At 43.4% G+C, this 19,765-nt stretch overlaps 1 protein-coding gene across 11 annotated transcripts in view; it reads right to left on the bottom strand.

Annotated features, from left to right (window-relative positions):
• The window catches only part of MTMR1 (myotubularin related protein 1), a 72,367-nt gene that overhangs the window by 41,345 nt on the left and 11,257 nt on the right, over nt 1-19,765 (bottom strand). For 6 of the 11 annotated variants that reach the window (XM_055081849.1, XM_055081847.1, XM_028482608.2 and 3 more), the window contains exons 3-7: nt 12,850-12,873; nt 12,186-12,212; nt 6,704-6,779; nt 4,228-4,322; nt 2,907-3,014 (exon numbers count right to left, since the gene is read on the bottom strand). In XM_055081849.1, coding sequence (XP_054937824.1) covers nt 2,907-3,014; nt 4,228-4,322; nt 6,704-6,779; nt 12,186-12,212; nt 12,850-12,873 — 330 coding nt within the window. The remainder of the gene's footprint in view (nt 1-2,906; nt 3,015-4,227; nt 4,323-6,703; nt 6,780-12,185; nt 12,213-12,849; nt 12,874-19,765) is intronic. The other 5 variants (XM_028482609.2, XM_028482615.2, XM_024116728.3 and 2 more) reach the window with 3 other exon arrangements.

The following is a 19,765-nucleotide window of genomic DNA, read 5'->3' as shown; positions in this document are numbered from 1 at the left end:
AGAACTGGAAATAAAAACAAAAAGAAACAAATGGGACCTAATGAAACGTAAAAGCTTTTGCACAGCAAAGGAAACCATAAACAAGACGAAAAGACAACCCTCAGAATGGGAGAAACTATTTGCAAATGAAGCAACTGACAAAGGATTCATCTCCAAAATTTACAAGCAGCTCATGCAGCTCAATATCAAAAACACAAACAACCCAATCCAAAAATGGGCAGAAGACTTAAATAGACACTTCTCCAAAGAAGATATAGAGATTGACAACAAACACATGAAAGAATGCGCCATATCATTAATCATTAGAGAAATGCCAATCAAAACTACAATGAGATATCATCTCACACTGGTCAGAATGGCCATCATGAAAAAATCTACAAACAATAAATGCTGGAGAGGGTGTGGAGAGAAGGGGACCCTCTTGCACTGTTGGTGGGAATGTAAATTGATGCAGCCACTATGGAGAACAGTATGGAGGTTCCTTAAAAAACTAAAAATAGAACTACCATACGACCCAGCAATCCCACTACTGGGCATATACCCTGAGAAAACCATAATTCAAAAAGAGTCACGTAGCACAATGTTCATTGCAGCACTATTTACAACAGCCAGGACATGGAAGCCACCGAAGTGTCCATCGACAGATGAATGGATAAAGAAGGTGTGGCACGTATATACGATGGAATATTACTCAGCCATAAAGAGAAACGAAATTGAGTCATTTGTAGTGAGGTGGGTGGACCTAGAGTCTGTCATACAGAGTGAAGTAAGTCAGACGGAGAAAAGCAAATACCGTATGCTAACACATATGTATGGAATCTGAAAAAAAAATGGTCATAAAGAACTTAGGGGCAAGACGGGAATAAAGACACACACCTACTAGAGAATGGACTTGAGGATACGGGGAGGGAGAAGGGTAAGCTGGGACAAAGTGAGAGAGTGGCATGGACATATATACACTACCAAACGTAAAATAGATAGCTAGTGGGAAGCAGCCGCATAGCACAGGGAGATCAGCTCGATGCTTTGTGACCACCTAGAGGGGTGGTGGGGAGGGTGGGAGGGAGGGAGACGCAAGAGGGAGGGGATATGGGAACATGTGTATACGTATAACTGGTTCACTTCGTTATAAAGCAGAAACTAACACACCGTTGTAAAGCAATTATACTCCAATAAAGATGTTAAGATAAATAAATAAATGATAAACAGGGTCTGGCTAAATGTACTACAGTACCACTAATGGAATACTACAGAGCTGTTACAAACAAGAAGCAGCTCGCTATATACTGCTCTTACGGAGACACAAGATACATGGTTAAGGAGGGAAAAAAGGGGGCAGGTCAGTGTAGATAATATACAACCATTCCCCTTTTCAAATACATACTTGTGTGCATAGGCCATCTGTGGAAACTGGTAACAGTGGGGGCCTGCAGGGAGCAGATCAGGGTTGCTGGGCGTTGGGTGGAGGGAAACTTACTTTTGGCTACACACAGTTTTTGTACTTTTTGAATTGCATATCACCTGTTTAAGCACGGCCCTGGTAATTCTAGGCTGGAAAACATTTTAAAGCAGCTATTAGCAAAAACTCACCCCAGCCACAAGAACTACCATAGGAAAAGAGCCACAGGACATCTGCCTAGGTGACATTAAGTTCCTGCTGTGCCCTCCCTCCAAGCTACTGTGGCTACACACGTGCCAGCTCACTGACTGAGCTGACTTGCTATTTAGGATTGCTCAGAGGGAAAGGCGTCACAAGCAAAGGAAACAGCATGTGTGAAGCCCCAGGAGTCTGTGTGGGGTGGGGATTGGGGGGTACAAGGCAAGTGTGAACAACTCTGGGAACCTGGATAGCAAGAACAAGGGGAGGGTGGCTGGAGAGGGAGCTGCCGAGGAAAGGAAGTCCGGCTCACACTGCGGGGTCTCCGTAAGTTTTTCCTCCAGCCCAAGGGTAACGGGCAGCTAGTGAAGAGTTCTGAGTAGGGAAATGACCTGTTCCAGAATTGCAGAATTGATGAAACCCCCCCTCTGCTTCCAGTTCTACAACGGCTTCGCGCTGCTCTGCGTACGGCACCCTGGACTGAGAATCAGGACAACGGTGATTGGTCCTAGGGGAGGACTGCCGTGTGGTGCCCAAGGTGAGCCTAGTAAGCCAGCAGATTCCCGACCTGGCACAGTAAGGGGTTATTTGAAAAAGTGGATTCAACTGCAGTCTAGGGCCAACCAGAGGAAGATCTCCTCAGAGATTTGATCAAAGCAAACAGACTGGCAGGAATCTAATCCAAACCCCAGGTTGGGAAGGGGCCTTGATGATGCTGTAGGCAGGATCCCTTGCCTGGTAGTTTAGGTGGGTTTGTTAATAAACTGTATTCCATGAGGCAAAGTCATTGGGAATAAAACATCAGTTAAGGCGCTTCTTAAATGGCTAGTCCTCATCAAAGCTGTCACACAAATTTTACTTAAGCCCTTGGAGGAAGGGGCGAAAACCAAAAATAAGCGTGGCTCAGGTGCAAATTCCAACGTAGCCAAGAAACTTAACTGTGTTTTTAATCACAGAACTTATGAATATTGTTGTCCCTTTAGGAAGTCTCTGACTGAAAACTAGTCTTATCACGACAAACTGGAAAAAATATTGATCTCTGCTTTCCACTTGATTTCTCTGAAATGTAACAAATATCGTCACCGCCTAGGTTACAGGTCCACGTTAATTAGAACACTTCGATGGAAAAGAAGCGGTTTACTTCAACGGCTTATACAATGGTCTGAATTGGCTGATGAAAGGTTGAAGAGGTCTGGGTCCTGAAAACATCTGAGTCACTAACGTCCGAATTACTCTTACTGTCCCAAGGCTGTGAAGAAGTTCCAAGCTAGCCGCCCCCTCTTCAGTTTCTCTCGTGTCTGGACCGTACCTTGCACATGATCTCTATGCCACAAGAGTTGTCTCCGTGGCTCTGCGCTCCAATCTTCTCAACTCTGCTGATCACTCCCAGGGGGACATCGAGGACGAAATGCGGGTCCTGGGTTCACAAATTAACACGAGTGTCAATCAGTGTCGGCTAACAGAGCTTTCCCATTTTAAGTCTTCGCTGGCTTAAAACATGTTTGCTTACTTCGCATTTCCTCTCGGTCCTGGCTAAGACACCAAAGTCTGATTTATAACCTGTTTTGTGAAGTAGACGTCGAGACTACAATTAAACAACCCCCTCACCCCCAGCGCAGGTTTCAGTGCAAGTCAGAAGGAGAAAAGCATATACCGTATACTAACACGTATATATGGAATCTAAAAAAAAAAAAAAGGTCATGAAGAACCTAGGGGTAAGACGGGAATAAAGACAGAGACCTACTAGAGCATGGCCTTGAGGATACGGGGAGGGGGAAGGGTAAGCTGGGACGAAGTGAGAGAGTGGCATGGACATATCTACACTACCAAACGTAAGGTGGATGGCTAGTGGGAAGCGGCCGCATGGCACGGGGAGATCAGCTCGGTGCTTTGCGACCACCTAGAGGGGTGGGATGGGGAGGGTGGGAGGGAGGGAGGCGCAAGAGGGAAGACATATGGGAACATATGTATATGTTTAACTGATTCACTCTGTTGTAAAGCAGAAACTAACACACCATTGTAAAGCAATTATACTCCAATAAAGACGTTAAAAAAAACAAAACAAACAAACAAAAAAATCCTGTTGTGACCGAATGTGTGACTGTTCCCACTTATTTGCATTCTGCCTTTGTGGAGGACCCCACTGCCTGTCCACCTGCAAGAAATCTGCAGGGCCTTCCTAGAGGTGGTGTGCGCCCCCGGCCCCCAGCGTCAGGCTTGGAAAGGGGGCTTCTTTGGCCAATGGATGGTGAGCACACCTGAGCTGAATCACATCCAAGGGGACGCGTCCAGGCACACAGGTTGGCTGGGCCTCTTTTTCTTTTCTCTTTGTGACAAGAAAGCCATTGGCGCAAGAGGGCAGAGATATGGGGACACATGTATACGTATAACTGATTCACTTTGTTGTAAAGCAGAAACGAACACCCCGTTGTAAAACAGTTATACTCCAATAAAGATGTTAAAAAAGGAAAAAAAAAGATACAAAATCTGCTTGCAAATGCGCACGTATTAAAACTGACCCTCTGTTTCTCTCAGGGTGATGGGATTTCAGGATACTATTTACTGTCTTCTTTATTGTTTACTTTCTTCTGCAGTTTTTAAAAAAATAAAACACACTTTTAAATACTCACTCTCTCTACATTCTTGAAGTACATCTTAAAGTCTGTCACTGTCAGGGTGCCACTCACTGCTCCCACAAATGGGCAGATATACATGACATCTTTCACTGAAAGAAAAAACCCCAAATATCATCTACTGCCATTGACTTGTGTCAATAAATCTTAACATGAGTTTCCAAATATATAAATTTGTGATTCCAGTTTTCGAGGAATTTAAGTTCTTTCATTACTTTAAATAAAGGCATAGATGGAGAGTCTTCTAAAAAAATTCCATTTTTTAAAACAAAATTTTGATTTGCAACTCGAGGTTTTAAGTAAAAGGCCTCATAATAAGTTACATTTTGTCACTTTTTTCCAAGTGGTTCACATTTTCCCTGAGCGATAAATTAATCACATTCAAAAACACATTAATTAAACTCTGAAGAACCTGGGCTACCATTTCATAAATCACTGCTAATGAAAACTAACTAAAGCTAAACACTGTCCCCCGATGCACCTCCAAAGAAACTGCTTTACGGATGACAGAAACCCAAACCACGTCAATGAAGTGGGAAAAGACGGCTTCCAATTCTCCATCAGCTTCCATATCAATTTTATTTTCTTAATGTTAATATCAATATCAGTATCTTTCACATCAGAATCAATAACATACATGACTCCTATGAATGTTAAGAAGCTCACACCTATCACAAAGATACCACATCTTCCCAATCTTCCCAAAGTGCTGTTCCATTGAAATGGCAGGGATGGACACAGCTCCAGGTGAGTCCGAGGGGATGAATAACGGTACTAAAGATGCCATTCACCCAAATTCTCAAAACACTTGCATAAACTTTTCTGTAGCTCATTATATACCGAGCGGCTCCTATTGTTGGGGTTCTGGGTATAACTGGACAAGGTTCCTGCCCACCAGGTGACCCGTGAGAGATAGTACACAGAAAACTAGCATATAGCCTGAGAAATGCTATCAGAACCATGTGGACTCAATGTGATAAGAGCTCAGAAAAGGAATGACTTAACTCAGCAGGGGAGCAGGGGAGGGGAGGGAGGAGAGATCAGTGAGTTGCCAGAGGTTAGTGTGGCTGGGTCAAAGGGTGCACGAGGATGATGGGACACGAGGCCAGAGAAGACTTGTTCGTGAGTGTTCAGAGCAGTTTTATTTGTAAGAGCCAAACAGCAGAAACAACCCAAGCGCCCATCAATAGATGAACGGATAAGCACACTGTGGTGTAGCCACACGGTGGAGTACTACGCAGCAATGAAAAGGCATGGCTGCTGACCCATGGCACTCACAGTATGGAAGACTATCAATCACAATAATTATGCAGAATGGGATAAGCAGACAGAAGAACATACTCAATGATTCCATTTCTACAAAACTCTAGAAAACACCAACTAGCCTGTAGTGCCTGGGGAAGGGGGAGAAGGCACGGGAGAGAGGGATATAAAGGGGCCTAAGGAAACGTCTGGGGGCTGATGGATATTATTACATTCTCTTGACTGTGATGATCGTTTCCCGGGTGTATAAATGTGTCAAAACTGTTCATGTTCACTTTAAATCTGTGCAGTCTGTCGTCCGGAGAAGAAGAGGCGTGACATAATTAGCTCTGCATTGTAGTCAGATTGTTCCCAAAGCAGCACGGAGGCAGGGCTAGAAACGCTCCCAGAGGAGGAAAGCCCAGAGAGGCCAGAGGAGCACCAGGAGTGAATGAAGTTCCAGAAGCCAAAGAGAAAAACAGTTTCGAAATTCAGGTCGGGCTGAACAGGGTCCTGAGCCACAGACTAGGCTATCCAGCAGGAGTAGTTGTTTGGAGGTCCGGATAGGAGAGCCCAGCTACTGCAACACAAGATGACCGTGCTCTGAGACCCGGCACGCGCCTTTGCGAGAGAGCCATGAGGGCAGAAGGCGACACTCGGCCTCGCAAACCAGGCCGTCCGACCTAACCCCGGCGATCGTGAGGTGAAGAGCCCACAGCCGGCTGCCCGCCCCTCCAGCCCCGGCAATCCGCCTCAGGCCGTCGCCCTTACAATCCAGGGTGGCGACACGTGCCCTTTTCCTGCACTAAAATTGTACTTTCTGGACTCTTATAAGCCACCAAAAATGTCTTTGCCAAGTTCTCAAAACTATCATTAAAAGTATGCTATGGATCGTCTGTCAATACGTTTTCCTTATAGTGAAGCCTTCCAACAAAGCAGCGAACTGACGTTACCGTGAGAGTCTCATCGGCCTTCAGTTCACGGGGAAAAGCGGGACCCCTCCTCTGTTGGTACTGCCACCTAAGACTCGCTCGGAGCTTCAACGTATCCTCTACAGTCCCTTATCTCTTAAGGTCACGATGACATTAATAAGAATGACTAGGTCTAGTCCATCTGTCCCCTAATTAAATTGGTCTGGCTGATCTCCAGCACATACATCATCTGTGCTTGCGAGTAAAGTGCCATTTCATTTTATGGATCTCTATAAGCAAAGTGTACTTGTTAAACTTACCAATGGCCTTGATTGATTCTCCTGGGAAAAGGGGCGCCTCTTCCATCTGTGCCAGCTTATTTCCATCCCTTAGAGCCTGGCAAGAAACCAAACGGCAGTAAATCTCACTTTCCAACTGTAGACCTGGGAAGAATGGTAGTGTTCTGCGCTCTTGCTACGAGGCTACAGAAGCGTGCAAGATGTATGCTCCCCTCCCCGTACAAGACAGTTTCAAAGCTCAGCATCACAGGACACCATGCTGCATAGTCTAGCAAATTGTTACACACATTTAAAGTTCACAGTTAGAAAGCATTAATACAGAAATGGCTTGACGTGACAGATAGATACTGTGATCATGACACAGACAGCTATTACAAGGTGCCTCCAGAATTTGGAAATAAGGTCAAAAAAGGTTACCTTCTGAGCATGAAACTAATACAAATAAAATCAACATTAGATGCAGATGCTCAGTTAGCTGTAGAAATGGCCCAGCTATGAGACTGCGTGGGAAACCCCAAAGTCTAATTAACAAGAAACCAGGGAGGGGTCTCTTACTAAGGAAAGCCCTAGGCTTCTGTACTGCAGCCCAGCTACCTGAGTCTGCACAAAGCGTACAGGTGGGACGGGCGAGTGGGCCTGTCAGTGTGTATCCCATCGAGGCCACAAGAATGCGCCCTCATCTGGCAGACAAGAGTATTTCACCCACTCCCTCCTGTGGAGCAGGGTGTGCTCATCAGGCTTCCCCCAAGGCAGTTCACTCTGCGCTGATTCCACGCTCACCAAGCAAATTGCTAATGAGGTATCAGGGTTCCTGCTACAATGCCACTAGGAAAAGGATGTCTTGGATGGCTGGAAAGATACATGCCCACATTTCTAAATGCGCAGATCTGCACTGTGGCCCAGTAGCTAGTCTCTTGCAAGCTTGGTTGGACAGTACCAGATAACTCAGGGGAGCTGAGAAAATGGTGTTCTTGAACTACAGTGCGGGGGACCAGAGCCTGAGCTCGGTGCCTGTTCCAAGGTACTGCCATGTTGTGAGATGCTGCCAAGGAAACTGGTCACTTTCTCCCGGGCATCTCTGACGTAACGTGTCACGAATAAGAATAAGGTGTTCAAAACCCCAGCAATTCCCAAGCTGTGTTTCATAGAGCATTAAATTCCCAAGAGATGTGAACAGGACTTTTGGGGAAAAGTTTGGGAAATGCTGGGTTAAAGGAAACAAGTTTAGCTAGTTTTTTCGTTGTTGTTGTTGTTGTTGTTGAACAGGACTTTTGGGGAAAAGTTTGGGAAATGCTGGGTTAAAGGAAACAAGTTTAGCTAGTTTTTTCGTTGTTGTTGTTGTTGTTGTTGTTGTGTGTGTGTGTGTGAGGCAAGGCTTTAGCGTGTTAGTGCATGCCGAGTCGGCCAGAGGGCGCTGGAGTACGCCGCATTTCCCCTACCTAGTCCGTCAGGGGCTTTCTCCAAAAAATACCTGTTAACATCAGGAGGTCACTAGTGTTCAGCAGAAAACAGATTAGACAATACTAAGTTTTCAGCATAATTTCGTGAAGCAAAATATTAAAAATTGATATCTTTTATAATTCTAATCAAAATTACTGAAAATTCAAAATAATCATTTTTCACAGTTATAAGACTTTTTCAATATATCTTATAAAGGGACTTAAAGGTCCGTTTAAAAACACTATATATGGTAGGTTCATCCAATTTTATAAAATAAAGAAGGGAAAATGTCCAAATATAAAGAGCAAACGCAATGCTAAATGTTGGTCAAGGTATGTGCATTCGGGGAGGGCACAAAATGACACAGTCCACCCTCCTCCTCAAGATGCACGGTTAAAATCATACAGATCAGTGTTCACGGTTCCCCGGAGCAATTTTATTCAGTTTAAATTTTTAGCCCAGATTGGGTTTTTTTTTTCAATTTTTTTAAACATCTGCATTAGCGTATAATTGCTTTACAATGGTGCGTTAGTTTTCAGATTGGTTTTTAAGACACTTCTCAATCAACATTTTTAGGGACATAGAGAACCGTTAAAGGGGACACAGAGAAGTGTTTGTGGATGCATTTATACCCACACCTGATTTGGAAAGACATCTCCGACACAATAAAGCATAAACCAATATTTATACTTCTAAATGTCCAGTTTTAGAAACACTAAAAAAATCACCAATCGTAATAGAAGCGTTTTTTTGAAAGTCTGCTTTCTTTAATTTATTGCCTGAACTAGTGACTATTTTTATAATGTAGTTACAAAGTCAGAAAGCTATTTTAAGCAATATTCAAGTTTTAAATAACTGCAGATGTTACGCTGTTAAAGCTTATTTTAATGGGTAAACATTATCATGTAGACTTAAATTCCTTAACTGATATTTAAAAATAAATGGGAATAGGTTATTTTGAAATATATTTCCTAAAGCAAGCTGCTCTAATCAACTGAATCTGGAAGAGGTGAGGGGAAGTCTGATTCGCTTTAAGCTTTATAGCAAGTCATGTCGAACACTTTAACGTCCTCAACCCGGGACTAACTAATAAAACGTCGTTGATGGGAGGGGCAGCGATTGGGACCACTTTGAGAAGGTACCAGGCTCTCAAGATAGAGGCTGGAGATCAAAGGTTTCTCTTCTCTTCTGATAATCATGTTAAATCTGGCTTGAAATACTTGTGCATTTATGTGAAGCATGAACGTGCTGGTGAGACAGAGTGAGACTAATCAAATCTGGGACATGCTTTTTTAAGCGATGAAAAAGCAACTATCAGAATAAAACAAATCAATTGATCCTACTGCTTCAGATATCCCCATAAAAGGTTCGCCGTGTACAGGAAAGACATTCAGCTTTAGCATAGGAATTTGAGAGGAGAATGGCTATTCAAGGCTCACTGTTTGGCGAGTACAGTAGATTCCCTCTATGAAGCTGGTGTTAGGAGATAGCACTCACACTTGGGCTATATTAAGCTTTAACTGCAACTTCCAAGTTGCACAGGACATGATTTGACCCTTGATTTATCCAACCCATGTACAGCATAATCAAAGAAGGGATGTCCTTACGGATCAAACGTGTCTCGTGAACACACCCAGCCCTCTTGGTGCTTTTGCTCAAGGTGTTGCCCAGTTGAGGAATTCTCTCTGATGACCTCATCCCAACCCTGTGCCGGCGACCCGGGAAGGAAGGTCCAGCTGAAGGCCCGTCAACTTCCTGGCCTCTCCACTACTCTCTCCTCCTCCTGAACCTAAGGCTGCTGGGTGGACAGTTTCCGTAACAGCCGCCTGCCGAAAGCAGTGCTTTTCAAACTGGCTCTTCGGGGTGCTCCCAGGGTCGCTGAAGGAGGGCGGGCTGGGCAAAGGCACAACTGAGCACGGAGAGCTTGCCGTGCTTCCCTAGAGCAGCTCTTCTAGAGGTTTCACGCATAAGCTTTGGGGAAATTCTGCTGCTTTAAACACTTCTGAGAGCCCAGAGGTACCGAGCAAAGAGCAAGCACTCAGGAAACCTCGATGAATGACTTTTTTCTTCTGTAAAATACATGGACTCATTCCACAAACACCTACAGCGTGCCAGGCGCTGTGCTGGGTACAGACCTCGCAAATTTGAATAAAGCAAAGCCCGCACCCCCGAGGAGCACCCTTAGCATATACGCGTCTGCCCCCCTAGGTCTCTTCAGAATCCCGCCACGACTGAGGCTCATTAACCTCATCAGTAAATCTACCTGGGAAAACCAAGAGGCAGACATGAGCAGATTTCTGGTTGACAAGATGTTGGATAAACCAATTTTCGCAAATAATGTCATAATGGAATCTACCAAACTTGGACAGGAGAGTACTACTGTAGTGGAAAAAGCATTTGCTGATTGTCTAGAAATCTAGTATGAAATGGCTTCTAAATACACGATCTGTAACTACAAACAGATGAACACGTAGAACTTGCCACCTGATCAGCTTCAGCTTCAGAAGGGTAGCCCTTGTGTTCTTCCTGAATCTCCTGCACAGCACCAGGTGCATGGACAAGAAAAGGCAAAGAGGGGAAAGAGAAACACGTGCAAACAGACAGGTGAAAGGACCGAAGTTCTTTTTTAAAGAGACAGTAAGCATGTAACAGTCGACACACCGCTCACGGCTTTGCACATCCCAACACTTCCCCCTTGGAGTTAAGGAAAGAACGTGTCGGCCATCTATAGCATCCTCAGCCTAAAATGGAGTATCTATTCTGTGTTTGTGTTGGGGTACAAAAATGAAAAGCAAACAAACATCATGGGTTTCAAAGAACGTACTGTCTTTTTAAAATCAAGCAATACTGCAGCATACAGCCAAGAAACAAAATAACAGACGCATAACATGCTCATAGAAAATAAAACATACCACAGAGGGCAAGGAACAAAATCAAGCCAAAGTACAAAGGCAGTTCATAGACAAGTGTTTTAAAAAGGAACTATTATGCTGTCCAGGGGTCAACACCGCTGGCATTAACAACATTTCCACACACGTGTGCATATGCGCATATCACATGCTGGGGTCACACGTACGCGGATACATACATATACTCTGTTACTTATTGCTAATTAAATATTGTGATTTATGACTCAAAACCATATTCAATCTTTCTAATTACAGTATCAGCGTGCTTCGAAGAAAAGCGTCACATATCCTTATCTAAATGTTTTCCAATCCCTTTACATGGATACTCTTCTTAATGTAATTTCTTTACGGAATCAGTCTTTAAAACTCTAAAAACTTGGACTTTTAGTTTAGCAGGTGGTATAATGAGCATGAATATTGAAGATGACAAGATTATAACACCTTTTAAAAGTTGTATCAAGTCTCTGAGGCTGAAAATATTAAAATTTAGCATCAATATATTTTTCCTTCAAGAAACTTTGGTTCTAATGACCACATTTCTTTAAGAGGCAATCAGTGAAGAAGTAGCAAAGCTTTAAAAGAATTTACTCTTTCCCACCTTTCATTTCTGTCAATACAATGAAATAGCTACTTACAATATTTTTATACTTTATCATCAGATTGAATTTAGTACACAGTTGGTACTGCTACCCTTCAGAGCAGGACAATTTTTTTAAATGCAGCCAGGTTTTTAAAATTTACATTCTTTTTCTTAAATACAAAGAAAACGGAATCATTCTTTGACAAAAAGTTTTAAAACAGAAGAATGAATGACTAAACAACAACAACAACAAAAACCCCACAGCATTTCAAAGTCCATGCAAGTGTAAAGCCAAACACTAATATTTAACAATGTGAATCAGTGAAAGAAAATGATTCCCATGAGCAAAAGAAAACATGATAAAAACAAAATTAAACAAAGAAAAACCAACCAGAATAACAAGAATTTGATTTAACCTGCTTATTTTTGTACTACTTCATTGGCTTCAATAAGATTAAAACTTTAAAACCGAAGTCATGAAATGATTCTGTCAAAATCCACATTGTTTTCATTTAATGGAAATGGGTTAATTTTCAACATCTGACACTCAGGTTTAAATGCATATGCACATTACCAATCTCTGTCTTGCTTTCTGAATATTCTGAAATAAAGGGAAGGAAAACCATGAGGAAACTATCAACTATAATCTACTAGCTGTAACAGCTACCTCTATATTTTAAGAAATACTAAATGGGGCTGATTTTGCTAAATTTATCTTCAAGATTAGCACTTCTGCTTTTGGGATTCAGCATGCAAACAGGAAATCCTACTTGATCTTGTAATCGAGACTTGAAATCCTACTTAGATCTCCTACTCAGGAAGGAGGACAACTGACCACTTTGTTGTTGTTCTTGTTGTCGTTATTAAATACTTCAGCATGAATTACATGACGAACGAGGTTAAATTAAGAGGACTCTGTAGGCCTAGCCTTATAAACCCGGTGCCATGAGTACCCGTTCGGTCAGAATTCATGTAACACAACAGAAGTCAGTATTGCACAGTGGTAACAATTTTAGCATCCTGCCCTCACACACATTGGCTTTTTCTGCACATAGAAACATTGTAACAGATAAAGCATTTCTAGTGAACACTGAAAGCTATGACACAGCAGAGCAAACTGATCTGAGTGACTCATAAAATCAGTGAGAAGGCAAAGAACGCTAAATAGACTAAGTGTTCGACAAAGCACGGAAACACACAAGGAGGAGGCCCATGTGCTGAAAGCCAAATACCCTTACCCTTATATCAGGCCTCCTGCAAACCTGTCAGTTAAAACACAGAACATCATCATCACGGACACGTCACTACTGACCTGCGAAAGATGCCATTAAGTTCGCCAGCCCATGCCCTAAGAAACATCATAATACTCCAAATAAAACCGCGCAGATCGATCCTAACACATTTGCCCTCTAAGTTCCATTCGACAGCCAATCAATCCTAACACGTTTGTCCTATAATTTGCAGGCAAGTCTATGACTTGGAGAAACTTATGGCCCTTAGGCTAAGACAACCTACATTATTTTAAACACAAACCCCTTCTGTCAAGGGCTATTACAAGACAGTGTGAACGGGCCGTGTGTGAAAAGTTCATTTGTGTGTCTGTTTGGAATACTGAACGCGTTTTCCGCATAGAAACAATGATATAAAAAGGCGGTCCTGCTCCCAAACCAGCCCACAGAAACAAAACAAAACCGAACCAAGAAACCACAAAAGCGCCCACGGCTGGCGCAGAGCACAGCTCAGCTACAGCGTTAATGGGATCATAAAGCCTGGTTAGGCACAAACCTTAATCTGGTTTCTATAGGAATTCTATTTCCAATTCGCACTTGGGACTCCAGAATTAAACTCCCCGATGCGGCCGCCCCACGGGGAGAAGGTGCCCATCCCTTTACACCAGCCCAGCCCCGCTGCACAGGGAAGGGGGGGCCTCAGCTGGGAAAGGGTAGCTGGCGGGGAGGGGAGGGCCGGGGAGGGCCGGGGAGGGCCGCCTCCGTGCAGGGAAAGCCAGGCTTTACTAAATCGGGACGGCGATTTTAGAGAGGTTATTCCTGTGACTCCTACTTGAACGTGCAGCATGGGCGGTCCGGGAAACAGCCCAGAGGGTGGATCGAACTTTTGAAAAGCGAACAGTGGCAACAGTCTGAGGAAGACCTGAATCACCTGTTCCCCACTCTCGAGTCTGAAATCTGATCATCGTTACATACGATAAACACTGGAGGTTCTACGGAAAACAGATCACTTTAAAAAAAAAATCACTGTAGGTTCTTGTTAGCTTTATAGGTTTTACTCAGGAAAGATAAGAAGATCACATGAACACGAGAATATAGAGTTCATCATTGTTACCATTAAAAGAATATACTCTTTGAAGTAAAAAAGGTATCCGAATTAAGGGATGCTGTAGCTCAAAGGGAATTAAAGCCCAGAAGTTCCTAAATATAGACTACTTAGACTAAGAAGCTTAAACCTGGCTCTTTTTTTCGAGGGGGTGGTGGTGATGAATATGTTTATCATCTTAATTGGGGTGCTTGTTTCACAAGTGGGCACCTATCAAAACTCATCCATCTGTATACTTTAAATATGTGAAGTTTATCATTTGTTAATGATAATAAATTACAACAGGAAAGTTAGTACAAAATAAATAAAATGCATGCTTATGTTAATAAAAAAAACTCAAAATGGGACATACATGGTAATAAAAAGTCAAAATAGTCTCCCCTCCCAAGCTTCATTTGTCAGTGATAACCACGTTTCGTGAGACTTTTTTTTAAAGTCCGAGGGTTCTGCCTCCATAACCCTGAGCATGCTCATACCACTACTTCTTGATGTGTCGGCGTTAAGCGGCGCCTGGCGGCCTAGCTGGGTGGGAAAGCACGCTCTCTCACACTGCGCCCTCCCTCTTCCCCATCTCTGCTGACTGAAATTATAATTTTTAGTTTTTTACCACTGTCCTTCTGCAGCAGCTGCATCATTTTAAAAAAAAGCTCATGAAATACTTTTTCGGTGGCAGACACTCTTCTAAGAACCTGGTATATACTAACTCATTTCATTCTCAGAACCACCTTGTGAGATAAAAATTATTATTGGCCCCATTTTTTGATGAGGGAACCAAGGCACAGTTAAGTAATCCGGCCAAGTTCGAGGTTTCAGAGCAAGTACTTATACCCGGAGAGTCTACTACAGCGCCTCAGCCTCGCGCCGCTGTAATTAACCCACATTAACTAAAGCCTTCAAACGTGCATCTGCTCTCCCTTAACTCCCTCAAGGGTGGGTGAAGAAAGCAATACCAGGACCTCTTCCCTCGCTTCTCCTTGCTCCCTCCAAACCTCTGCTACAACAGGTTATTATTTTCACTTTTGTTCTCTAACTGCAATTAATTTTGTAATGTTCTGTCTATAAAGTGATAGTAACAATTGACAACTAGAAAGCAGCATTCACAAGCAGCATAACTGGGCCTTAGATGTAGGAGATATACCGCTATCAACAAGCCTTTTGCTACTGGAAGGAGAAGCTAAATCAAAACGAAAGGGGCAGGATGATCGTCTGCTTTGCCACCCACACAATTCTTCACCTGCCGTATGTAAGTCCTCGCTACTCTCGGTCGGAGGCCGGAAAGGTCAATGGAGGTCACCTGAGTTGATACCCATGTGTTTTCTGCTTTATAGTTTTCATCTCTCCTGAAATAAGCCATTTCGGGCGCACAGGGAGGTTCATTTCCTTTTTCTTGAATCTGAATCTGATTGAAGCCAGAGAGCAGTGGTTTGAAGTCAGGCGGCCTGGGGCCAGCTCTCACCGGCAGACTCGGGGCCTCCGTGTGCCTGCACTCGGCCTCAGTTTCTACACGTACAAAAGGAAACGAGTCTTCAAATGGCTGCGAGGTCCTGACCAGCCCTCAAAGCCTAGGAGTCATTTAAGCTTCACTGGAAGACTTCAGAAAACATCTCCCCAACCTCAACTTGGCGGGGGGCAAATCGGCCTCCAGTGTTGACAGCCCTCGAGAACTCAGACAGCTGCACAGGCTGTATCATTCTTTGTATTCTTTATTATACAATGAACCGGTAAACCTCAGTGTTTACCTGAGTTCTGTCAGTTTTCCTAGCAAATGATCGGACTCAAGGAGGCACTTGTGGGAACACCTGATTTGTAGCCAAGCTAAGCACAAGTTGTGGGTAACCTGGGTACCCACTACTTGAAACTGGCATCTGAAGTGAGAGCTTCTGTGGGACTGAGCCCTTAACCTGTGGGGTCTGCACTAACTCTGGTCAGTATCAGAATCGAATTGAATTGGAGAACACTCAGCTGGTTTTGGAGAATTCATCAGTGTGGGGGAAAAACCCACACATCTGGTGTCACAAGCGTTCTAAGAGGGTGGGGATTCAAACCCAAGCTGACTGGTTTTAGTGCCCAGGCTCTTAATCTCCATACAGCCCCACCTAAACCTGTTCCCTTTCTGAAGAGGCTGACAAACGCCCTCAAGGCTTAATGCCCCGAGTGCCCTGGCCTGTATTTTTTGGGGTCTCTTTTCTATGAACTCCTGCGCATGTTAGGTGCTCACATCACATTTATGGAAGTGGACTGGCATTCAGCAATTACAATACACTCCTCTTGTAGTCATTTTTACACATCATATACATTTTCATAGAGTAATAGCATACAGTAAAGCAGCACTGTATGCATTTCATACCTAGGGTGCCCTTTTTAATACATTAAACCTCTGCTGTAACACGCACTACACAGATGAGGACACTTGAGGCTCAGCAAGGTAAAGTTACTTGTTGGGCAGCTAGTCAGGTACAGGGCTGGACTCGAGGCAAAGTGCCCCGACTCCAAATTTTATGATCTTTTTGATAAACCATATGATTCTAAGTGAAATAAATATCAGTTTTGTGTTTTTTTAATAAATGAGTTATCTCTGAGCTTACGCCTCTAAGAGGCTGCTTTTCACGAAAAGATTGTAATAGTGGAGTAAAAACACCACTGTTCTCTGTTTTAGGCATAAAGTCTATAAAGTAATTCTGCTTTAGCAATCAGACCACTACGAAAGGAGTTAAAGAGTTTGACCTGTTGGGTCAGGAGACCGCTCCGCTTGCTGCGGGAGCCTCAGTAAGCAGGAGTCTGCACAACTTGTTCCTCACCACCGGCTGCAGCCAGAGGCCAGAGACAGGCCAATACAAATCTCAACCAGTCATCCAAATACAAACCCTGGTCTTTGGGAAACAAGCCACACCTGAACCTGGCCTGACTCTTTTGTCAAACCCTAGCCTGAAACAATCATTCTCCACTCTCTAAAGCCCTCCAGGAAATGTGACCAATGAGCCAGTCAATGAAGCATGCTGGCCCCAACTGCCATGTACAAAAGGGATGAGCATACTTGCAATTGAACTAGTACAGGATAATTGCTGATACCCTTTTCACTAACCAGATTCTAACATCTTTATTCGCATAACTATATGCTCCATTTAAATAATACTTCTGATATATCATGAGTTGTTAGAAACATTAATCAAAATTTATTCTACATGCAATATAGAGTCACTGAGCAGTCTGTAAAAATCTTGACTTTTTAAAAGCTAAATTTCTAATGTTGAGATAACTGTTGATTCACAAGCGGTTGTGAGAATAAGGGATTCCGTGTCCAGTGTACCATGTCACCAGATTTCCCTCACGGTGGCATATTATAAAACTACAGAACAATGCCAGAACGAGGACCCTGACACTGACACAGCCAAGATGCAGAACAGTTTCCTCACCGCCTAATGTTGCCCTTTTACAGCCACATCCACTTCCCTCCCAGCCCCTCCCCTTCGTAGCCCCTGGCAATCACTAATCTGTTCTCTATTTCTCTAATTTTGTCACTTGAAGACTGTTACACAAATGCAATCATACAGTACGTGATCTCTTGGGAGTGGCATTTTCTACTCAGGGTAATTCCCTTAAGATTTAGCCACTTCTTTTCTCTGTCCTCTCTATTCTGCTGTTGCACCCATCCACTGAGGGTCTGGTGGTTTCGTTTGTTTGTTTTGTTTTGTTTTTTCTTTCTTTACCATATTTTTCAGTTTTTAAATTTACATTTGGTTCTTATCTCATTTTCTTGCTGAAACTTTCCTGTTTCTTGTCTCTCACTTTCTGTGTCTTCATTGTTTCAAGCATATCTGCAATTGTTAATTGAAGCAGTTTTACGATGGCTCCTTTAAAATCTTTTTCACGTAATTCTAACATCTGTCATCTCGGTTCTGGCATCTACTGATTCTCTTTCTGCATTCAGTTTGAGATCTTTCTGGCTCTTGGTATGATGAGTGATTTTCAGTGGAAACCTGGCCATTTTGAATACTGTAAGAGTGTGGGTCTTCCGTACAAGTCCAGGTTCCCCTCTTGGCCAATGCTGCCATCAAAGGACAGGGGTCTCCTAGTTACTGCTGGGTCGGGGTGAGAGCGCTAGCTCCCAGTTAGGCTTCCGCCCATACCTGCCTAGCTGGGAGTGGCAGGAGCACTCATGACTGATACCACTGTAACCACAGTGGAGGTGTGGCCTCCTTGCCAGTGGGCGGTAGTGAAAGTCCTGACTCTCCACCAGGCCTCCGACACCATGGCTGCAGGGGTCACCGTGCCTTGCTACAGCCTGGCAACGGTGGAATCTAGGCTCCCCGCTTGGCCTTGCTGGCGGGGTGGGTGTGGGGCCGGAGCACAGTGGTTAGTTTCTCAAAGTTTTCTTTCTACTCGGCTGCCCCCTTCCTGTCCTTTGGCTAGAGAGACTAGGCTTTTCTCGTCTGCACCCGTTGGCATTTCTGGGTTGCTGGCTTCTTCAGCAACAAGTCTGGGTTATATATGGCAAAAACATAACCCAGGGATAGCACCACCCTGTCGTTCCTTAGGTCCTGAGGTCCCTAACCGGTCTGCCTTCTTCTCTCTACCTTTCAAGGCATTCTTATGTCATTTTATAGATAATGTCCAGGGTTTTTATTTGTACTGAGTGTGAAAAATAAGAAAAAAGTACATCTGCTCCATCTTTCCAGAAGCAGAAGCCCAAATCTTGATATTTTAAAGAAATAATTCTACTCCACAAGTAATCCTGAGAGATAGGACAGTACTTTGACATTACAGTGGTTACAAACTGGAGGCCTATTGCTCAAACAGGCAGTAACAGGGTTGTTTTTGTAATTTAATTGTTTTTAGGGGGACATGCTGCAGTCTCCAGTTCTCCACAGCCATGTCTGTTTAGCTTGTTAGCTATACCCTGTAAACATCTGTGTTTGCAAAGTCTGATTTAATAAACAGATCACAAGGCCAAGCTATTAACAGTGGACTATGGTCATGGATTCGAAAAGATCGTGCTCAAGCTTCCCTCCTTCTAGGCTGGTACTCAGTTTAAGAAGTATTAACTAAGACTGAGCCCGAGCAATAATGAAGCCTTTCCCACACACTGCATCCCACTTCCCTCCAAAGCCCTTCTGGAAATTTCTGTCTAGGATCCGGAGTTTAATCACTGTACTAACCTATTAAATGATTAAATTTAGTATAGGACTCTCTCCACTTTCTCCTTTTTCTTCAGAATGTTTATGGAAGAGATCTAGCTGATGTGTGTGCAGGGATGAGAGTAGGAGAAACAGGAGGAGAGGGACAGAGGGGTGGTGGTGATGGTGACGGTGATGGTGATGATGACGATGATGATGACGACGATGTTGGAGCCAGAGGAAAGAGTATGATCACATTAAAACTATAGTGTCCTAATTTCCTGAAGGTTGGCCAGAATCAAATCCTTTTGGACAAAACAGAATTGAAGAATGTTCTAGAAAGAAAGGAATTTAGAGACTTCAAATCTAATCCAAATTCTCTTAACCTTACACAAAAGGAGACAGACACTCAGAGGTTATACAAGGTCACAAAGCTAACCAGTACCGTCTGTACTACTCCACCATGTTCCCTCTGCTTGGCCTAGTTCTGCTTTGCAAACAATGGAAGCTGATCAACTGTGTCACTTCTGCTAATAGTTCCTAAAAATGTTTCATTACAAGTTATAACTGTATTTTTTCATCTAATCTTTTGAACATTACATTCAGATCGTGTTCTTCAATGTTTTGACAAATTCAAGAGAGAGATTTGTACTCTTTCTTAGCCTGTTAAAAATGGAAGCAGCTGAGTTAGTAGTGGGGGCGGGGT

Source organism: Physeter macrocephalus, chromosome 21 (genome assembly GCF_002837175.3).
Source record: "Physeter macrocephalus isolate SW-GA chromosome 21, ASM283717v5, whole genome shotgun sequence".
Classification (NCBI taxonomy): Eukaryota; Metazoa; Chordata; class Mammalia; order Artiodactyla; family Physeteridae; genus Physeter; species Physeter macrocephalus.
Note: the sequence above shows the minus strand (reverse complement) of the source record. Positions and strands in the feature narration are given on the sequence as shown.